This window comes from Saccopteryx leptura, chromosome 2 (assembly GCF_036850995.1).
Source record: "Saccopteryx leptura isolate mSacLep1 chromosome 2, mSacLep1_pri_phased_curated, whole genome shotgun sequence".
Lineage (NCBI taxonomy): Eukaryota > Metazoa > Chordata > Mammalia > Chiroptera > Emballonuridae > Saccopteryx > Saccopteryx leptura.
Window position 1 is genome coordinate 131207178 of NC_089504.1, and position 21260 is coordinate 131228437.

Consider the following 21260-nt stretch of genomic DNA (forward strand, 5'->3'; position numbering starts at 1 on the left):
ATAATTATACAAATTGGGGCAAAATTAGTCTTACAGTTATGAATGCATGAAAGTTTATTCTTCCATACAAACAACTGTAAACCTACTTTTGTTCCACTCTGTATTACACAGCGAAAGAGGAGTATGTTGAAGTAAGTGCATGCTTAGGATTCTACAATGTGTCCGTAAAGTCATGTTACACTTTTGACTGGTCACAGGAAAGCAACAAAAGACAATAGAAATGTGAAATCTGCACCAAATAAAAGGAAAACCCTCCCAGTTTCTGTAGGATGATGTGGCAGCATGTGCGCATGCGCAGATGATGACGTAACACCATGTATACAATAGAGCAGCCTACGGCCATGCCAGTCGAGATGTGGATGGTACAGAGGAAAGTTCAGTGTGTTCTGTGGCTTGCTAATTTCGAATCTGTGACCAAAGTGCAACGTGAATATTGAAGCGTTTATAACGAAGCACCACCACATAGGAATAACATTACTCGGTGGGATAAGCAGTTAAGGAAACCGGCAGTTTGGTGGAGAAACCCCGTTCTGGTAGGCCATCAGTCAGTGACGAGTCTGTAGAGGCTATACGGGATAGCTACCTAAGGAACCCTAAAAAATCTGTGCGTGAGCCCACATCGAACTGCACTGAATAAGTATGAAACTGCGAGAGTTTTCCTTTTATTTGGTGCAGATTTATTTCACATTTCTATCGTCTTTTGTTGCTTTACGGACACACTGTATTTTAGATGGTAACTCTCGTAGTAATGTGGAGAATGAACTGTACCAGGGAAACACTGAAGGTCTAAGAGTTAAAAAGTTATTCCCCCCCCCAAAAAAAAGTTATTCCAATTATTCAAGTCTAAACAATGGCAATAAGAAGATTTGAAGGCAGATTTCATGAAATCTGAGGACAGATCAGAAATGTAAATAAAGTAAGTGTCATCAATGATAATTCCCAGGTTTCCCAAATGGCTGAATGCTAATGTGATGATGTAATGAATTGAGATAATGTACCAAGAATGTTTTCCACTTTGTTAGTAAAAAATTATTTCTATTCTTCATTTTGAGATCTGTGATTATTTTATATGTTGTTTACTCAGCATCTAACTAAAACTTAATGTTTTCTGAAGATATGCTTTTGGAAGGAATATCTGTATAGAAAATATTTTATTTTGATGCCCATCAAACTAATTTTCTGAGGGAACCCTCCTGCACTGCTGGTGGGAATGCAGACTGGTGCAGCCTCTGTGGAAAACAGTATGGAGATTCCTCAAAAAACTGAAAATCGAACTGCCTTTTGACCTAGCTATCCCACTTTTAGGAATATACCCCAAGGACACCATAGAACGGCTCCAAAAGGAGAAATGCACCCCCATGTTTGTGGCAGCATTGCTCACAATAGCGAAGATCTGGAAACAACCCAAGTGTCCGTCAGAGGACGAGTGGATTAAAAAGCTTTGGTACATATATACTATGGAGTACTACTCAGCCATAAGAAATGATGATATCGGATCATTTACAATAACATGGATGGACCTTGATAACATTATACGGAGTGAAATAAGTAAATCAGAAAAAAAACTAAGAACTATATGAATCCATACATAGAAGGGACATAAAAATGAGACTCAGAGACATGAACAAGAATGTGATGGCAATAGGGGTGGGGGGTGGGGGGAGGGGGGATGGGGTGAAGAAGGAGAGAGGGGTTGGGGGAGGGGAGGGGCACAAAGAAAACCAGATAGAAGGTGACAGAAGACAATTTAACTTTGGGGGAGGGGTATACAGCACAATCAAATGTCAAAATAATCTAGAGATGTTTTCTCTTAACATATGTACCCTGATTTATCAATGTCACTCACTGCATTAAATTTAATAAAAAAATAAATTAATTAATTAAAAAAAAACACTAATTTTCTGAAGTAGCACATCATATGAGACAGAAATGTTTTTAAAGATTTTGTTGACTGATTTGGAGGGGCGGGGAGTGTGAAGCATCAACTCATAGTAGCTGCTTCCCATAAGTGCCCCGACCAGGCAAACCCAAGGTTTTGAACCAGAGACCTCAGCATTCCAGGTTGACATTTTATCCACTGTGTCACCACAGGTCAGGTAAAGAGTTAGAAATTTCTTTGAAATCATTACGAGTTTTATAAAATATTATCCATTTGTGTTTTTTAAATTCTCTAACAGACAAACAATAAAGACTTTCTTGTTATATGCTGGCCTTACTTACAAATGTTTCTTACCATGATTGGCTTGCCCTGAAATGTTTTAACTTCTTCTCTCAAGTATTTAAAAGCCTGTTAACAAAGCAGAAAAGAACTTTAATTAGGATTCAAACATTTTATGAAAGCCATCCTTACTCTATCAAGAGAGTATGGCATTAGCAACTACTGTATCTCTAAACTAAATAAAAAAGGATAATGGTGATTATATTATACAGGTGATAGAAAAGGAAAAAGAAAAAATTTAAGAGAAAACCTCAGCTACAGTGCACATTTATTATAGATTAGCTACTATGGATAACTGCAGATAAAATGCACAGAATTCAAAACAGATCCAAAATGTCACTACACATCATTTTAAAATGGTTGAATCGGACAGCTTTCCAAGGTAAAGAATTATAAGAAAAAGTGAGCAGTTTAAAAGTGCTGTAAACCTCTTTCAAAACAGTATTATGGTACTATCTTTAAGTAGAACATAATAATTAAGAGTAAAATAAATATACCAAAATTCTAAGAATCAGAAAGAAAGTGATATATTTACTGCAGGTCTACTACATACTAAAAATACTAACACTGAATATATGATTCCCAATCCCCATGTTAATTTAAAAACTGTGTTAATATCTTATTAATAGAAATAAACTGTTAAGTTGAAAATGAAAAAGCTGTAGGAAGATAATCAAAAAGGAAACTGATTAACAAGCAAAACCAAAAGGTTGAACAAGGTGCTCCATTAACAGTTTTTAGTACACCTTTTCTCGATTAAAATATACCACTACGACTGAAATCAGAAAAGTTTTCTTCTCACCTGTTGTGCATCTGTGTCTGACTGGAAAGTAATATACCAGTTGCTATTGTGTGCAAACTCACAGCTTATCACCTTGGGGCAGTTTTCATTTTTGAACAAAGCTTTTACTTCCTAGAAAAGAAAAACTTCACTTTATTCTAAAAATCATTAATAATAAGTATTTTTTTTCTCTTCATGTCTTTGGGTCCTTTTATTTCTTACTTGTTAACTGTTTTTTTTTGTTGTTGTTGTTAATTCTTTGAACTGAAATTGTATTTTAATTTATACAACAGTTTCTATACATTTTGGAAAATAATACGTTTTAGTGCAAGACTTATTCTTTCAGTCTTTAGAAAAAACTATGTGTATGCAGAGCTTTGTAGGCCTTTTTTTTTTAAAATAATTTTATTTTTTTAATGGGGCGACATCAATAAATCAGGATACATATATTCAAAGATAACATGTCCAGGTTATCTTGTCGTTCAATTATGCTGCATACCCACCACCCAAAGTCAGATTGTCCTGTCACCTTCTATCTAGTTTTCTTTGTGACCCTCCCCCTCCCCCTCCCCCCCCCCAACCACCACAGTCTTATCAATGTCTCTTAGTCTCACTTTTATGTCCCACCTACGTATGGAATAATGTAGTTCTTGTTTTTTTCTGATTTACTTATTTCACTTCGTATAATGTTATCAAGATCCCACCATTTTGCTGTAAATGATCCGATGTCATCATTTCTTATGGCTGAGTAGTATTCCATAGTGTATATGTGCCACATCTTCTTTATCCAGTCATCTATTGACGGGGTTTTTCGTTGTTTCCATGTCCTGGCCACTGTGAACAATGCTGCAATAAACATGGGGCTGCATGTGTCTTTACATATCAATGTTTCTGAGTTTTGGGGGTATATACCCAGTAGAGGGATTGCTGGGTCATAAGGTAGTTCTATTTTCAGTTTTTTGAGGAACCACCATACTTTCTTCCATAATGGTTGTACTATTTTACATTCCCACCAACAGTGAATGAGGGTTCCTTTTTCTCCACAGCCTCTCCAACATTTGCTATTACCTGTCTTGTTAATAATAGCTAATCTAACAGGTGTGAGGTAGTATCTCATTGCAGTTTTGATTTGCATTTCTCTAATAACTAAAGAAGATGAGCATCTTTTCATATCTGTTGGCTATTTGTATTTCTTCCTGGGAGAAGTGTCTGTTCATGTCCTCTTCCCATTTTTTTACTGAATTGTTTGTTTGTTGTTGAGTTTTATGAGTTCTTTGTATATTTTGGATATTAGGCCCTTATCTGAGCTGTTGTTTGGAAATATCATTTCCCATTTAGTTGGCTGTCTGTATATTTTGTTATCAGTTTCTCTTGCTGAGCAAAAACTTCTTAGTCTGATGTAGTCCCATTCATTAATTTTGCCTTCACTTCTCTTGCCATTGGAGTCAAATTCATAAAATGCTCTTTAAAACCCAGGTCCAGGAGTTTAGTACCTATGTCTTCTTCTATGTACTTTATTGTTTCAGGTCTTATGTTTAGATCTTTGATCCATTTTGAGTTAATTTTAGTACAGGGGGACAAACTGTAGTCCAGTTTCATTCTTTTGCATGTGGCTTTCCAGTTTTCCCAGCACCATTTATTGAAGAGGCTTTCTTTTCTCCATTGTGTGTTGTTGGCCCCTTTATCAAAAATTGACTATATATATGTGGTTTTATTTCTGGGTTTTCTATTCTGTTCCATTGGTCTGAGTGTCTATTTTTCTGCCAATACCATGCTGTTTTGATTGTCGTGGCCCTATAATACAGTTTGAAGTCAGGTATTGTAAAGCCCCCAGCTTCATTCTTTTTCTTTAGGATTGCTTTGGCTATTCAGGGTTTTTTATAGTTCCATATAAACCTGATGATTTTTTGCTCCATTTCTTTAAAAAATGTCATTGAAATTTTGATGGGAATTGCATTAAATTGTATATTGCTTTGGGTAATATGGTCATCTTGATTATATTTATTCTTCCTAACCAAGAACAAGGTATATTCTTCCATCTCATTATATCTTTTTTGATTTCCCTTAACAATGGTTTATAGTTTTCATTATATAAGTCCTTTACATTCTTTGTTATGTTTATTCCTATGTATTTTATTTTTTTTGTTGCAATAGTGAAGGGGATTATTCTTTTGAGTTCGTTCTCAAATGTTTCATTGTTGGTATATAGAAAGGCTATTGACTTCTGTATGTTAATTTTGTAACCTGCGACCTTACTGTATTGGCTTATTGTTTCTAGTAGACTTTTTGTGGATTCTTTGGGGTTTTCGATGTATAGGATCATATCATCTGCAAAAAGTGATACCTTTACTTCTTCTTTTCCGATATAGATGCCTTTTATTTCTTTCTCTTGTCTGATTGCTCTGGCTAGAACCTCTAGTACCACATTAAATAAGAGTGGAGAGAGTGGACAACCCTGTCTTGTTCCTGATTTAAGGGGGAAAGCCTTCAGTTTAGTGCCATTTAATATGATGTTAGCTGATGGTTTATCATATATGGCCTTTATCATGTTGAGATATTTTCCTTCTATACCCATTTTGTTGAGAGTCTTAAACATAAAATTGTGTTGTATTTTATCGAAAGCTTTTTCTGCATCTATTAATAAGATCATGTGGTTTTTGTTCTTTGTTCTGTTGATATGGTGTATTACGTTAACCGTTTTACATATATTGAACCATCCTTGAGATTCTGAGATGAATCCCACTTGATCATGATGTATTATTTTTTTTAATATGTTGTTGTATTCGATTTGCTAGTATTTTGTTTAGTATTTTAGCATCTGTATTCATTAGAGATATTGGTCTGTAGTTTTCTTTTTTTGTGCCATCCTTGCCTGGTTTTGGTATGAGGGTTATGTTGGCCTCATAAAATGTGTTTGGAAGTATTGCTTCTTCTTCAACTTTTTGGAAGACTTTCAGTAGAATAGGAACGAAGTCTTCTTTGAATGTTTGATAAAATTCGCTGGTATAGCCGTCTGGGCCTGGACTTTTATTTTGGGGGAGGTTTTTAATGGTTTTCTATTTCTTCTCTTCTAATAGGTCTGTTTAGGCTTTCTGCTTCTTCTTGACTCAGTCTAGGAAGGTTGTATTGCTCTAGGAACTTATCCATTTCTTCTAGGTTGTTGAATTTAGTGGTATAAAGTTTTTCATAGTATTCTACAATAATTCTTTGTATATCTATGGTGTCCGTGGTGATTTCTCCTCTTTCATTTTGGATTTTGTTTATATGAGTTCTTTCTCTTTTTTTCTTGGTAAGTCTTGCACTTGTTAACTGTTTATGGCTTCTACTATTTTTCTACTGAGAGCAGATTACAGTCTAAAATAAAAACATGTATAGTAATAGCATAAATTTTGTATATGATACAGAGATAGAACCCTATTTTATGATCACCAAAACTGATATATGTCACTCCTACTGGAAAGCTAAATTTTCCTTACACTAAAATCCAGTCCTATCATTATCAAAAAGAAAGGGTATATCCTACCTTAACATTTTATTTTTATTTTTATTTTTATTTTTGTGTGTGATAGAGACAGAGAGAGAGAGACAGAGAGGAACAAACAGGCAGGAAGGGAGAGAGAGGAGAAGCATCCATTCTTTGTTGCAGCACCTTAGTGGTTCACTGGTTGCTTTCTCATATGTGTCTTGATGGGGGGGGGGGGGCTACAGCAGAGCAAGTGACCCCTTGCTCAAGCCAGCTGACCTTTGGGCTCAAGCCAGCAACCATGGGGTCATGTCTACGATCCCACATTCAAGCCAGCGACCCTGCACTCAACCTGGTGAGCCTGCACTCAAGTCGGCAACCCTGGGGTTTTGAAACCAGGTCCTCTGCATCCCAGTCCAACACTCTATCCACTCTGCCACTGCCTGGTCAGGCACCCTCCCTTAACATTTTCTGCACGCTGAGTATAGGGGGTCCTCGGATTACGACACTTTCAACATACGATGTTTTGAATTCACAATGCTCACTCCCATAAACACTTTAAAAAATTGAGACATGAATGTTTCGGCTTACTCATTTTTTGTCATTTTTTTCTGTTACTACAGTACAGTATATTTATGTCCTTTTCCTTTTTCTGTGGCTTAATTCTGTTTTTCTTTTCTAGATTATGATTTTACAACTGTGTTACAATAGGTAAGTGACTTAGTCTAGGGTGTGTTTCGACTTAAACCAAAATTCATATTATGTCACTGTCATAGGAACAAAACTGTGTTGTAACCCGAGGAACCCCTGTATTTATCTTTTCTGAGAGAGAGACAGAAAGGGAGAGAGAGGGAGGAAACAGATGAGAAGCATCAACTTGTAGTTGCTTCACATTTAGCTGTTCATTGATTGCTTCTCATATGCGCCTTGGGCAGGGGCGGTTCAGGCCAGCGACTTTAGGCTTCAAGACAGTGACCTTTGGGATCAAATTGATGATCCCATGCTCAAGCCGGCAACCTGCTGCTCAAGCTAGTGACCTTGGTGTTTTGAACTGGGGACCTCAGAATTATGGGTCAATACTCTATCCACTGTGCCACCAATGGTGAAGCTAGATGCTGAGTACTCTCATGTTTTCCCATTGATCCAGATGCTTTGTCTATATCTGAGTCATTCACAGGTGCGAACTCTGCAAAGATTGCAAAGATATCTTCTCTTTTCCATAATTAACTAAGAATCAAATAAAACTCCAACAAGTATATGGGTTTAGAAAAAGATGATTACCCAAATTCAGAAATGCGTAACAGTTTACAGCTTGAAAGAAGTTTATAAAAAGAAAAACCAGGAGTGAACATTAAGTATCCCTAAAAGCTTATAAAAGGAAACAATTATTGGCACTGGCCAGTTGGCTCAGCGGTAAAGTGTCAGCCTGACATGTGGAAGTCCTGGGTTCGATTCCCAGCCAGGGCACACAGGAGAAGTGCCCACCTGCTTCTCCACCCTTCCCCCTCTCCTTTCTCTCTCTCTCTCTCTCTCTCTCTCTCTCTCTCTCTCTCTCTCTCTCTCTCTTCCTCTCCTGCAGCCAAGGCTCCACTGGAGCAAAGTTGGCCCAGGCGCTGAGGATGGCTCCATGGCCTCCACCTCAGGCACTAGAATGGCTCCGGTTGCAATGGAGCATCACCCCTTAGTGGGCATGCCGGGTGGATCCCGGTCGGGTGTATGCAGGACTCTGTCTCTCTGCCTCCCTGCTTCTTTCTTTAGAAAAATACAAAAAAAAAAAAAAAAAGAAAAGAAAAGAAAAAAAGAAAAGGAAACAATTATCTGCTGAAATATCATCCACAACAAGACACTGTTTTAAAGATTTTATCATCTCTGCCTGACCTATGGATAGAGCGTAGACCTGGAACACTAAGGTCACTGGTTCGAAAACTTAGGGGCTTGCCTGGTGAAGGCACATATGGGAGTTGATGCTTCCTGCTCTACCCCTTCCTTCCCTCCCCCTGCCTAAAATGAATAATAATAAAAAAAAGATCATCTCCATTCTACAGTTGAGGAAATAGTGGTTCACAATGTTTAACCTACTCACACTACCACAAAGTGCAACTCAACCCCAGATTTGTATACCTCCAAATTCCATTTCGTTTATACCTATTTGAGTGCAAGGAGAAATTTAGTAGTAACTAGTAATTCCAAAATACCAAAAGAATTTGATTTGGTTAGACTGTCCCACCAAGTATCACTAGGTATCAATTTTTATAAAGACAATTACCAACCTGACTTGACAATCAACATTACAATATTGAAGTCTAATTTGTATTCTAACTTGCTCAAATGTTAAATGCATTGAATTTAAAAAACAAAAAAAAGATGGGTCTCAACTGGAAATAAGTCATTAACCAGCTGAGTTTTGTGACATTTGTGAAAGTGGTGAAATATCACCAAGTTCAGTTAATAAAATTCCTATCCAGTCCAGAATTATATTTTTGAAGAACTATCCGTGCAACTGTTAGACTGCCTGCCACCTGCTAATCTGTGCCTTAAAAAGCCAATAGGGGGGGGAGGGGGGAAAGGGAGAGGGAAAGGGGGAGGGGGAGGGGCACAAAGAAAACTAGATAGAAGGTGACAGAGGACAATCTGACTTTGGGTGATGGGTATGCAACACAATTGAACGACAAGATAACCTGGACTTGTTATCTTTGAATATATGTATCCTGATTTATTGATGTCACCCCATTAAAAAAATAAAATTATTAAAAAAACAACAACAAAAAAAAACGGTTTGATATCATCCCTACCATTACAATACTCAACATTTTGTAAAATGAAAAAAAAAAAAAAGCCAATAGATATTCTCCAAATATTAATTTCTTTAAAATGTATAATAAATTGATTAAATCATTGAAATCTTAATAAAAATCCCTATTTTCAGCCTTTACCATTCTTTAGGTTCATGGATCCCAAATAAAAGAGAAGTCTGGATCTAAAGTTATCAAAAATTTATTTGAAGGTCCCAACCCAAATCTTCTCATTTTAATCTGATTTTTCCATTATTAAGGCCTAAATCAACTTTCTCAGACTATTTTAGTAATTTACACTTACTTATTCTTTACGAATAGTATGTTGCTGCCTTGTTCCTCTTACTTCTTTACACATACGTATATGAGCTCTTTATGTATTAAGACTATGAATTACAACAACTATAAAAATGACAATAATGGCTAACCTCAGAGTGGTTTTATATACATGCTACTATTCTAAGCTCTTTATATACTAATTCAGTTCTCATAACAATTTTATGAATTGCTTGTTACTATTATCCCATTTAATAGATGAGAAAACTGAGGCAAAAAGAGGTTAAGTAACTTATTCAAGATCATTGAACTAGCAATTAAAAAGGTTAGAATTCAAACTGAGGCAGTTTGGTTCAAGTTCAGGTTCATGTATACTCCACACTGTTTCTTAATACAGTATTGCAAATATTCTTCCCATTCTGCAATCTTCCTTTCAATTTGTTATTTTTGACATATAATTCATAATTTTAAATCAAAGATCTAGTGAGAGTTGCTTTTCTAATATCTCTTATCTCGTTCTGGAGATAGAAGATTTAACTAGTGCGTCAAATCTGTTAGATAGCAAGTTTTTCTTTTTAAAATGGTTAATCAATTCACTGATTAATTCTCCCTATCTCTAATTTATTATGCCTAACATGACAACTTAGTGTGAAACTCTGTGGCTTAGTGATTATGAAGAAATATGGGTTTTGAAAGCAGAGTGATCAAGTTCAAATCCAGATTGTCATTCAAACAGCTCATAGGTCCTTAGACAAATTATTTATCCATCTTAAGGCTAAGTTAACTTTGCCTATAAAACAGGTAATAAACCTTACGGTTAAATAACTAAAGAACATTGCCCAATACTTGGTAGAACTTAATTAACAAGTAAATATTATTATACACATATTATTGTATAAAAGAGCCTATTTCTGGATTATATTTTTTTAGTAAATTATTTTATTTTTGTACCTGTACCATATCATCTTTATAACTGCAGCTTTACTTCATATTTTGCTAAGCAGAAGGGTTAGTCCTGATCCATTAGTCCTAATTTATATTTGTCTTCATTTATTTAGGTAGCTCCTCCAATTTAAAAAGTAAAGAATACTTAGCTTTAACAATGTTTAATTTACCTCTACTGGTGTTGTTTCAGGAATCTCTCGAAGAATCACGATACAACGCTTATGACTTGGTCTCACTTTCTCACCTTTCTCATCAACTTGTACCATGGGAGAAGCTGAAATTTTAAAAAGTTTCATTAAAAGGTGACAAGTAAAGATAGTAATGCCATTTAAAAAAAACTATTCAGTTCTTTTCCCAACTGAATTAGCAGAGGTTAAGAGTCTAAAAAAATTAAGTTGTAGTATCAATAATTAGTTACATAAAATATTTTGAAATTAACATGTAAAGAACATTGTCAAAATATGTTATTGTTTGAACATAATATTCAGAGTACCTACTTTGTGACTTGTGATTGTGCTGGGGTTGAAAAAAGCCTTCAGGGAGTATACAACACATATCTAATAAGGCAATTTCCCTGTATACAATGACCAGATTCTTTATTTCAAGAGAGAACAAAAATCAATGTACTTATATTAGCCAAACACTACTCTGAGGAATGTAATCAACTCTAATATGTGAAGAAACTCTTCTTAAAATTACAGTCTAGTTCCAGCCAAGTAGCTCAGTTATTTAGAACATCGTCCTGATTTTCCAAGGTCACAGGTTCAATCCCCCATCAGGTCACATACAATTATCAACCAGTGAATGCATAAATTAGTAAAACAATAAATCAATGTCTCTCTCTCAACTCAATAAAAATATCTTAATTACAGTCTAAGAAGCACTTAAACCAAGAATTATACACAAATGATATTAATTTTTTCCTTGATTTTAACAATTATTTAAATATTATTACAGAAACCCAGAAACCATCTTTTTTTTTTAAGATTTTGTTTATTGATTTTAGAGAGAGGAGAGAGAGAGAAAGGCAGGTAGGGGGGGAGTGGGAATATCAACTCATACGTAGTTGCTTCTCGCATGTGCCTTGACCAGGCAAGCCTAGGATTTCAAAAGGACAGCGTCAGCATTTCAGATTGATGCTTTATCCAATGAGCCACCACAGACCAGGCCCAGAAGCCATCTTTTTTTTTTTTTTAAAGATTTTATTTATCCATTTTTATTGGAGAGAGAGAAAGAAAGAGAGAGGAAAGAGATAGAGAGAATAGGGGGAGGAACAGGAAGCATCAACTCCCATATGTGCCTTGACCAGGCAAGCCCAGGGTTTTGAACCGGCAACCTCAGCATTCCAGGTCAACGCTTTATCCACTGTGCCACCACAGGTCAGGCCAGAAGCCATCTTTATAGTACCACATAGCCAAAACTTTATTCTAGTCCCTGCAGAAAGATATTATGCCACATCTTTTTTTTTTTTTAATATTTTTTATTTATTCATTTTAGAGAGGAGAGAGAGAGAGGAAGGGGGAGGAGCAGGAAGCATCAACTCCCATATGTGCCTTGACCAGGCAAGCCCAGGGATTCGAACTGGCGACCTCAGTGTTTCCAGGTCGATGCTTTATCCACTGAGCCACCACAGGTCAGGCTATGCCACATCTTTATAGAACCACATAGACAAAACTTTTATTCTAGTCCTTGCAGAAAGATATTATGCCACATCTCCCTTAACAAGGTAGATAGAGAATAAAAGTAGTAGGTAAGAAAAACGGGGTGACGGAGGACGATCTCTCTTTGGGTGATGGGTATGCAATAGAACTAAATGACAAGATAACCTGGAAATGTTTTCTTTGAATATATGTACTCTGATTTATTGATGTCACCCCATTAAAATAAAAATTTATTTATAAAAAAAAAAGAAAAAAAAGAAAAAGAAAAATGGCTTGGGTATTAGAGCTAGGTTCCAGCCCTAAGAGATAGGGAATTCTGCGTATCTCTTGGCTAATTTCTTTGACTAGACTTTTCCACTAATTTGAGAGAGAAGGTAAAAAGGAGAGAGGGACAAAGGGAAAGAGGGAGAGAAAGAGAGAAAGAAGAAGGGAGGGAGGGAAAAGGTAAGGAGGGAAGAGCATCAATTTGTTGCTCCACTTAGTCATTCCATTTAATTGTATATTCTCTGGTTGCTTCTCGTATGTGCCCTAACTGTGATTGAACTCTCGACCATGGCACATTGGGATGACACTGTATCCCCTGAACCACATGGCCAAGACTGGGTCATTTTAAGAAATGATGTCTCACAAACCAGAGATTATTTAATAAATGTTTTCAGCATCTGAAAAGGAAAATCCTCTACTCCCATTTAATAAATCCATCATTGGACTTGTTATATTAAACTTTAAACATTTCCAACAACGTATTTCATATAAAGATGAAAAGCCACCTTTATTCAGTCAAGTAATTAACAAGAACCACGTAAGAGAAGTTACCAAGAAATACTAATATTCATGATACAAACATCACTAAAAATTCTTAGAACCTCAACCTAAAAATATAAATTCTATATCAAATTTTTGAGCAGTATTTGTCAAACTGGAGGTTGCAACTCTTTAATAGGTTGTGAAATCAATTTAGAATAAAAGAAATGAGTTGGTTGTAAGCATTTAGTATTAATTTAAGTAGCATTTGAGTTGTATGTGGGAATGTCATATATGTGATGTAAAATGTTCTACTTGAGTTCAAAAGTTTGAAATAGATTGCTTTAGACTTAGAGGGTGTGAAAATGACACATAAAACTTTCTAACAGCCCAAAAAACAGACTTAATTGCTTATATGTGTAACTGAGTATCAACAGGAACAACAATAGTGTATAATCAACACAGAAGCTATATACCAGTCAGTAAAGATAAATTATTGGAAGAGAACAGCAAAAAATAGGGAGTGAAAACAATTCCCTAGTATGAACAGAAATTAAAAGAACATTTATAATTTGTTGACTTAAAAAAATAAGCTAAAAAGTATGATTTACATACATCTCAATACTTCAAGAATTAGATCAGGGTCTGTGGTTAGCTTTTTTATTTCTTCCATGTTGGCAACTGTCCAAATTGGGATGAATTGATCACTGTCCATTTGAGATATCAGGTAAAGATCCTTTGACAAATTTTCTCTGGAAAAAAATAAAATAAGCGGAATTAACAGTCCTAAAGAGGTGCCTTATTCACTTTTGTAACTACGTCTAAGAAAACAAAATTATGCTATCAGAAATAACACAACTATGAAAGTACATAATATATAAAAGATATGCTCTAATAACTTTCAGAAAAATTCTGCATCCCTAAATATGATATGATCCATTGGATACAATAGTTTTTTTTAACTTTTTAACTGAATTTATTGGGGTGACACTAGTTAATAAAATTATAATGTTTCAGGTATACAACTCTAGAATACACCATCTGTAATACTGTATTATGAGTTCAACACCCCATGTTAATTCTCCTTCCATCACCATTTATCCCCCCTACACCCTCTTCTCCCTCCTTCCACCAGTCTTTCCCCTGATAATCACCATACTGTTGTCTGCATCTATGAGATTTTGTTTTTGCTTAATCCCTTCAACCTTTTGGGTCCAATAATTTTAAACAAGAAGTTTTATGTAATTATATTGATACAGAAAAAGTTAAATATTAAATTTAAAGTATCTAAAAAAATATTATACTATATATAGTTTAGTTCCATCTTATAAACAGTTTATTACTGATGTTATTACTGATGTTAGTCTATGCAGTTTAAACCATGAATTGGATTGTGGAGGTTTTTCAGTTTCTGAATGTTTGTAGTATTTTCAATAAATGTTTTACTTTTAATTTACATTTAAATAATAAATTTAAAGCATTTTAAAATTAAGATTAAAATTTAAGATACATTTTTAAAAAAGAAGATACAACTCTTCGATCTTACACATAAAATCCTGTTTAACAAACTGAAGTGAAATCAAATCAGATCTTATTCACATCAAATCTTGCAGCTGTCTGATTATAAACAGCTAGAAGTCTATGTTTAAAAGCCATCTTAATGACCACCCTATTTAAAACTGAAACTACCCGAGTACTCCTGATGTCCCTTCCCCTGCTTACATTGCTCGATTTTATTTTTTTTTTCCATACTGATGATCACCTAACACTTCTAAATAGCTTTTTTGTAATACATTTATTGTTTTGTCCCCCCCTCCCCACCCTGCCCAGAATACAGGTTCCATGAAGGATCTTTTTTGTTCAGAAATGTGTTTCAAAGCTGTAGTGCTTGGCAAAGAGTAAGATTAAAGCCCTTTAGCTCAGTTGGTTACTAGAGTATCATCCAGAAGCACAGAGGTTGCCATTTCAATCCCTGGTCAGGGCACACACAGGAACAGATCGATGTTCCGTCTCCCCCTCTTCCTCTCTCCCTTTCTCCCTCTCTCTCCCTTTCTCTCCCTCCCTCTCTCCTCCTCCCTCTCTCCCTCTCTCTCCCCCCTCCCTTTCTATCTAAAATCAATAAAATAAACATTTAAAAATATTAAAAATAAAGGGAGAAATAAATAAAGGCCTTTACATTCATATTATATTAGAGTATAGTAGTAAATACATTCTTAAGGTTACAACTGTCAGTAGGTGGTGGTTATTCGTTTTGGGAAGGAAAATGAGAATAGAGAGGAAACCAGTAAAGGTTAAAACTAAGTTCAGCATCAAAGGAAGAATATACCAGTGTCACCCTAATAAAAAGTTCTTTAAGAACTTAAAAATAAGACAACCATAAACAATATTTGTATAACTAAAAAGTTGTAGCTGAATCAACTTAGATCTAGTCTTATAAAACAGAGTCAAACCCTTAAAGAAACTATACCTTACAAAGGTACATCAACTTAATGTAAATAACACATAGGATTTGAATTTTTATGACTATATCTGACATGTACTAATGACAATTTTGCTGTGCTACAAATGTCAATTGCCCAGCTGGTTTGAACTATATATAACACAATGTTAAACAGAATGTGGTAGATTATGACAAGCAAGAGCTTCCTCTGTAACAACTGAAAAGGCTTGAAACAATTACAAAAATTATGTTTTCAGAGATAAAGAGCTGTGGAAGCTATGAGAACAAAATAAAATTCCAGAAAGATGATCTTTCTTTCTGGATCTGAGGGGGTTTGTAGATCCTGGACCAGAGGACAACCAGCAGACCTTGCAGCAGTAGCACAGGACTGACATTATGAATTAGAAGCTAAACTAGCTCCCTCAACACACAACTGTGTTAATTGAGTTCTTAGGAGGATGACAGATTGGGAGCTAAGTTGAAAAGATAGGAGTAAAACCTCAGTGGTTTTGTGGACGTTCCAGTGGAAGAAGAAACCTTGCGTCAAACACAAAACAGGTCTCCTCCACAAGACATTTGCCAGAATTTGAAGCTATGTGGGGTAAAACACAGAGCTAAATCTCCCCTTGGTGTTTCAAGAATGAAGTAATATAATACTGCTAACTTCTATATCAAAAGTCTGAGAGGGTCATGCCTTAAGGAACAAATATAAATTAGAGGTGAACCAAGTCTAATTACAATGGCTGCTCAGCCCTTGGACCCAGCCTAAGCCCTGACTGGACTGAAGCAATCAATTTGCTTCTGCCTACCAGAAGAAAGCTCAAATCTTTTCTAGAGGGAAAAATTACATTACTTGCAGATTCTAGCTTCTTTTATATGTCCAGCATATAATCAAAATTTGTAAGACATTCAAAAAGGCAGGAAAATTATGACAGAGAATCAAGACAAAGAACTCAGAATATTAGCACACATAGAAATGATCCAATTAGCAAGCAAAAATTTAAGAAACCTTTAAAGTATGTTATAGAAAATTAATTGTATCATAGGCACAACTGACTATAGAAAAGAAAGCCAGAAAGCTTTTGCTTTTATCTTAGGGCCTGTACTAGACTATGAAGACAAAGAAAAAAAAAAGATGGGGAAGAACCCTGGCCAGTTAGCTCAATCCTTCAGAGCATCATCCAGATACACCAGGGTTGCCAGTTCAATCCCTGGTCAGGGCAATACAAGAATCAACCAATGAATGCATAACTAGGTGGAACAACAAATCAACGTTTCTCTCTCTCTCTTGTTCTCCTCCCCTACCCTGCTGGAAAAAAGGGACAGAAAGAAAACAAAGATATTTAGGATAAGGAACCAATTAAACCTGAGTTGAGAGTGTACTGTGATAAAAGAACCTCTTTCCAAAAGCGGTCTGAGGAGACCTCTGAACATGGCTCGCTATTCATATGACCCAGAACCCCCCCCCCCCAAATTATGCAAATCGAGGGATTCCAATGCTCATGTTCACTTTCAGAACACTCATGAAACTGGCCAGGCCAAAGGTAAGCATATACAGAAAGCCCTAAGTATCTGAAGAGCGTCACTTTACAGAACAATGTGTGCCATTCCATCGTTATAAGGATGGATTTGGTAGGTGTGCCCAGGCCAAACAGTGGGCTGGACACAGTCAGTGGCCCAAAAAGAGTGCCACATTTTTGTTGTACTTGCTTAAAAATGTAGAGAGCAATGCTAAATTAAAGGTTTTGATGTAGATAAACCTCTGGACATGAGCATATCTAGGTGAACAAAGCTCCCAAGATGTGGTGCAGGACTTACAGAGCTTATGGGTAATTATCCCATACATGAGCTCTTCCTGCCATACTGAGATGATCCTAACTGAAAAAGAGCAGATTGTTCCTCAACAAGAAGAGGTTGTAAGAAAAAGGAGGAGGAGGCCCTGGCCGGTTGGCTCAGCGGTAGAGCGTTGGCCTGGAGTGCGGGGGACCAGGGTTTCAATTCCCGACCAGGGCACATAGGAGAAGCGCCCATTTGCTTCTCCACCCCCCTCCCCCTCCTTCCTCTCTGTCTCTCTCTTCCCCTCCCGCAGCCAAGGCTCCATTGGAGCAAAGATGGCCCGGGCGCTAGAGTGGCTCTGGTTGCGGCAGCGCAACGCCGGGGAGGGGCAGAGCATCGCCCCCTGGTGGGCAGAGCTTCGTCCCTGGTGGGCGTGCCGGGTGGATCCCGGTCGGGCGCATGCGGGAGTCTGTCTGACTGTCTCTCCCCGTTTCCAGCTTCAGAAAAATACAAAAAAAAAAAAGAAAAAGGAGAAGGAGGAGGAGGAGAAGGAAAAGGAGGAGGGGGAAGAGAGGAGGGGGAGAGGGAAGAGGAGGGAGGAAGAGAAAGGAGGAGGAGGGAAGAGGAAGGAGGGAAGAGGGAGAAGGAGGTAAGAGGAAGGAGGGAAGAGGGAGAAGGAGGGAAGAGGAAGGAGGGAAGAAGAGAGAAGAGGGAGGAAGAGGGCAGAGGAAGGAGGGCAGAGGGAAGAGGGTAGAGGGCAGAGGGTGGAGGGAAAAGGGAAGAGGAGGGAGAGGGAGGGGGAGGAGGGGGAGAGGAGGGGGGAGGAGGGGGAGAGGAGGGGGGAGGAGGGGGAGAGGAGGGAGGAAGGAGGAAAGAGGAGGGAGGAAGATATTCCAGAAGAAACTGAAAGAAAAAACAAACAAAACTTGCATGGGAGTAAATTCAGCATTAAAAAAATGCTAATACAAGTTTTTTTTAAAGGCCCTAGCTGGTTTGCTCAAGGGATAGAGCATCAGCCCGGTGTGCAGACCTCCTACGTTTGATCCCCAGACAGGACACACATGAAGAGTAACCATCTGCTTCTCTCTCCCTCCCTCCCCTTTTCTCTCTTCCCTTCTTGAAGCCAGTGGCTCAATTGGTTTGAGGGGTACTTAGTGTAGCTCAGATGATTCAAGCATTGGCCCCAGACAGGGGTTGCCAGGTGGATCCCAGTTGGGGTGCATACGGGGAATCTATCTCCCCTCTTTTCACTTTAAAAAAAAGTTTAAAAAAAAAAACAATGATGAAATCCAGGTTTCTAGCTTGAAAAACAGGTTCAACTGGTCCTACTTCTCACCATATATAGGGAAAATAGAAGGTATTACATTTTCAAGCATATCCATATTTTGGAAGGGGCAGTTCTGCGTACTGAAGTATTATGATACCTAACCTGTAAATATACCTACCTACATAATTCTTATCTGTAAATAAGAAATCTTGAAACATTTGCCTGAAAGAACTCCTTATTTAATAAAAGACACTGGTAATATAAATTCTATGCCCATTCATCTACCTTGTTAAAAATAACTGATCAAAGAGCCAATTACTAAACATATAAATTAAGAAATAATCACTTTTTTTGAGAACCATAAAGTTGAGTATATTCATAAGAAAAGTATCCAAAAAAATTTTCATTATCTTTCTACTTAGAATATCCTTTTCATATCCATTTGAAGATTACATCTTTAAATCTAGTTAAGAAATATAAAAGAATGAAACCAAAGTACATCAATGATGAAAATCAAAACCACAATTCTTCCACTCTATCTCATAGGTATTTTACATCTACTAACCAAACAATTCAAAAACATTGAGAAATATTTAAAAAGAAACATAGTGTACCGTGAGAAACAGAATTCTAATTGTTTCTTCAGACATTCTTTTAGATCTTCTGTAGAAATTGAATTGCTTTCTCCTGATGGTAGAAAACAAGAGGAAAAAGCTTAATACCAAATTACCATAGGTGGTAACCTTTACATATTGTTATACTCAGAATAAGACATAAAAAGTATACATAAATTAAACTCATCAAATCAAACTTTTATTATTTTTTTAGAATGAATATAGTTCAAAGTTCAACTAATTTCTTTCAGCCTATCTATTCTTCATTCTTTAGACAGATTTCACATCACTTTAAAAACTTTTATTGGCTGGGGCCGGTTGCCTTAGTGGATAGAGCATTGGCCCAGTGTATGGACATCCCAGGTTCAATTCCTGGTCAGGGCACACAAGAGAACTGACCATCTGCTTCTCTCCCCCTCCTTTCCCCCATCTCTCTGTATTCCCCTTCCAGTCAGCAGCTCAACTAGTTCAAGCATCAGCAAGAACAATGAGGATAGCCCAGTTGGTCCAAGCATTGGCCTCAGGCACTGAGGACAGCTTGACTGATTCAAGCATAGACGCCAGATAGGGGTTGCCAGGTGGATCCTGGTTGGGGTGCATGCGAAAGTCTGTCTCTCTAGCTCCCCTCCTCTCACTTAAAAAAAAACCCCAAAAACTTTTATCAAGTAATTAACAAAGCACCATTAATACTGAATGTACCTAGCTACCATATTGTAAATTACTACTCTAAATACTTTAAAATGTAATGAGTACTTATTCCTTTAATAAAACTCAAAGAAAAAAAAAACTCAAAGAACAAGAGTAGTGTTCATCTAAATTTAAAGACAGTAACTAGCTAAGCAAAGTGGGATGAATACACACAAACACCCACCCATAGTATTGGTAGTAAATCTGAGGTTAATTACACTCCTTAAACTTCTATGTCTTAACACTTTTTTCATTTTTTAATTTTAGAGCACCATACCTCCCCAGGAATTCTTTTTTAGACAGAGACAGAGAGAGGGACAGATAGTCACAGACAGACAGGAAGAGATGAGAAGCATCAATTCTTCATTGCGGCATTTTAGTTGTTTGTTGATTGCTTGTTCATTGACTGCTTTCTCATATGTGCCTTCACCAGGGGGCTACAGCAGAGCGAGTGATCCCTTGCTCAAGCCAGTGTGACCTTGGGCTTCAAGCCAGCAACCTTGGGGTCATGTCTATCCTGCGTTCACGCAGGATGAGCCAGTGCTCAAGTCAGGACCTCAAGGTTTCGAACCTGGGTCCTCCGCATCCCAGTCTGACACTCTATCCACTGCGCCACCACCTGATCAGGTACCTTCCAAGGAATATTAAAGCACTCAAATGTTCAAAGGACCAGATGAACTTTACAACAGTCCTTTTCTTTTGGGCGGGGGACAGAGAGAGAGATAGAGAGAGGGACAGAGAGGAAGAGAGAGAGATGAGAAGCATCAATTCTTTGTAGCGGCTCCTTAGTTGTTCATTGATTCCTTTCTCCTATGTGCCTTGACTGGGGGTTGGGGGGACTCCATTCAAGCCAGTGACCCCTTGCTCAAGCCAGCAATGTTTAGGCTCAAGCCAGTGACCATGGGGTCATGTCTACAATCCCACACACAAACCAGCAACCCCATGCTCAAACTGGTGAGCCCCGGGCTCAAGCCAGATGAGCCCACGCTCAAGCCGGCGACCTCAGGGTTTCAAACCTGGGTCCTCTGCATCCCAGTCTGATGCTCTATCCACTGCACAACCACCTGGTCAGACTACAACACTTCTTAATGCTTTGTATTATTTAAATCCAGAACATTTTTTCAAGACTCAAGCCTGGAAAATCAGTCCTCTCTTACACAAAACATTACAGACTTAAAGCTTATCATCTGTCTTCTTCATAAAAAGCATTAATAATTAATTTCATTTAAATACACAGACAACAGAATGTATGTAAAGTTAAATTCTTTGCATGATTTTATCACTACCTTGTCTTACTATTCACAATTCTAAGTGATGCCCTGGCCAGGTAGCTCAGTTGGTTCGAGCGCTGTCCCAATACACCAAGGTTGTGGGTTCAATCCCAAGTCAGGGCACATACAAGAGTCAACCAATGAATGCATAGGTAAGTGGAACAACAAATTGATCTCTCTCTCTCCCCCTTCCTCTCTAAAATCAAGTTAATATTTTTAAAAGATTCAAAGTGATATTAGATATTAAATTAACTTTATTAAAATGAATAGAAGCATTCTATTTTTATTTATATACAATCCTTCTGATACAAAATATATCTACTCA

General features: G+C 37.2%; 1 protein-coding gene across 6 annotated transcripts in view; it reads right to left on the minus strand.

The window, feature by feature from the left end:
• The window catches only part of LARP4 (La ribonucleoprotein 4), a 100209-nt gene that overhangs the window by 50567 nt on the left and 28382 nt on the right, over nucleotides 1-21260 (minus strand). For all 6 annotated transcript variants that reach the window (XM_066368722.1, XM_066368724.1, XM_066368721.1 and 3 more), the window contains 5 exons: nucleotides 18978-19050; nucleotides 13496-13632; nucleotides 10646-10749; nucleotides 3021-3131; nucleotides 2234-2287 (listed from right to left, as the gene is read on the minus strand). In XM_066368722.1, the coding sequence (XP_066224819.1) occupies nucleotides 2234-2287; nucleotides 3021-3131; nucleotides 10646-10749; nucleotides 13496-13632; nucleotides 18978-19050 (479 nt within the window). The remainder of the gene's footprint in view (nucleotides 1-2233; nucleotides 2288-3020; nucleotides 3132-10645; nucleotides 10750-13495; nucleotides 13633-18977; nucleotides 19051-21260) is intronic.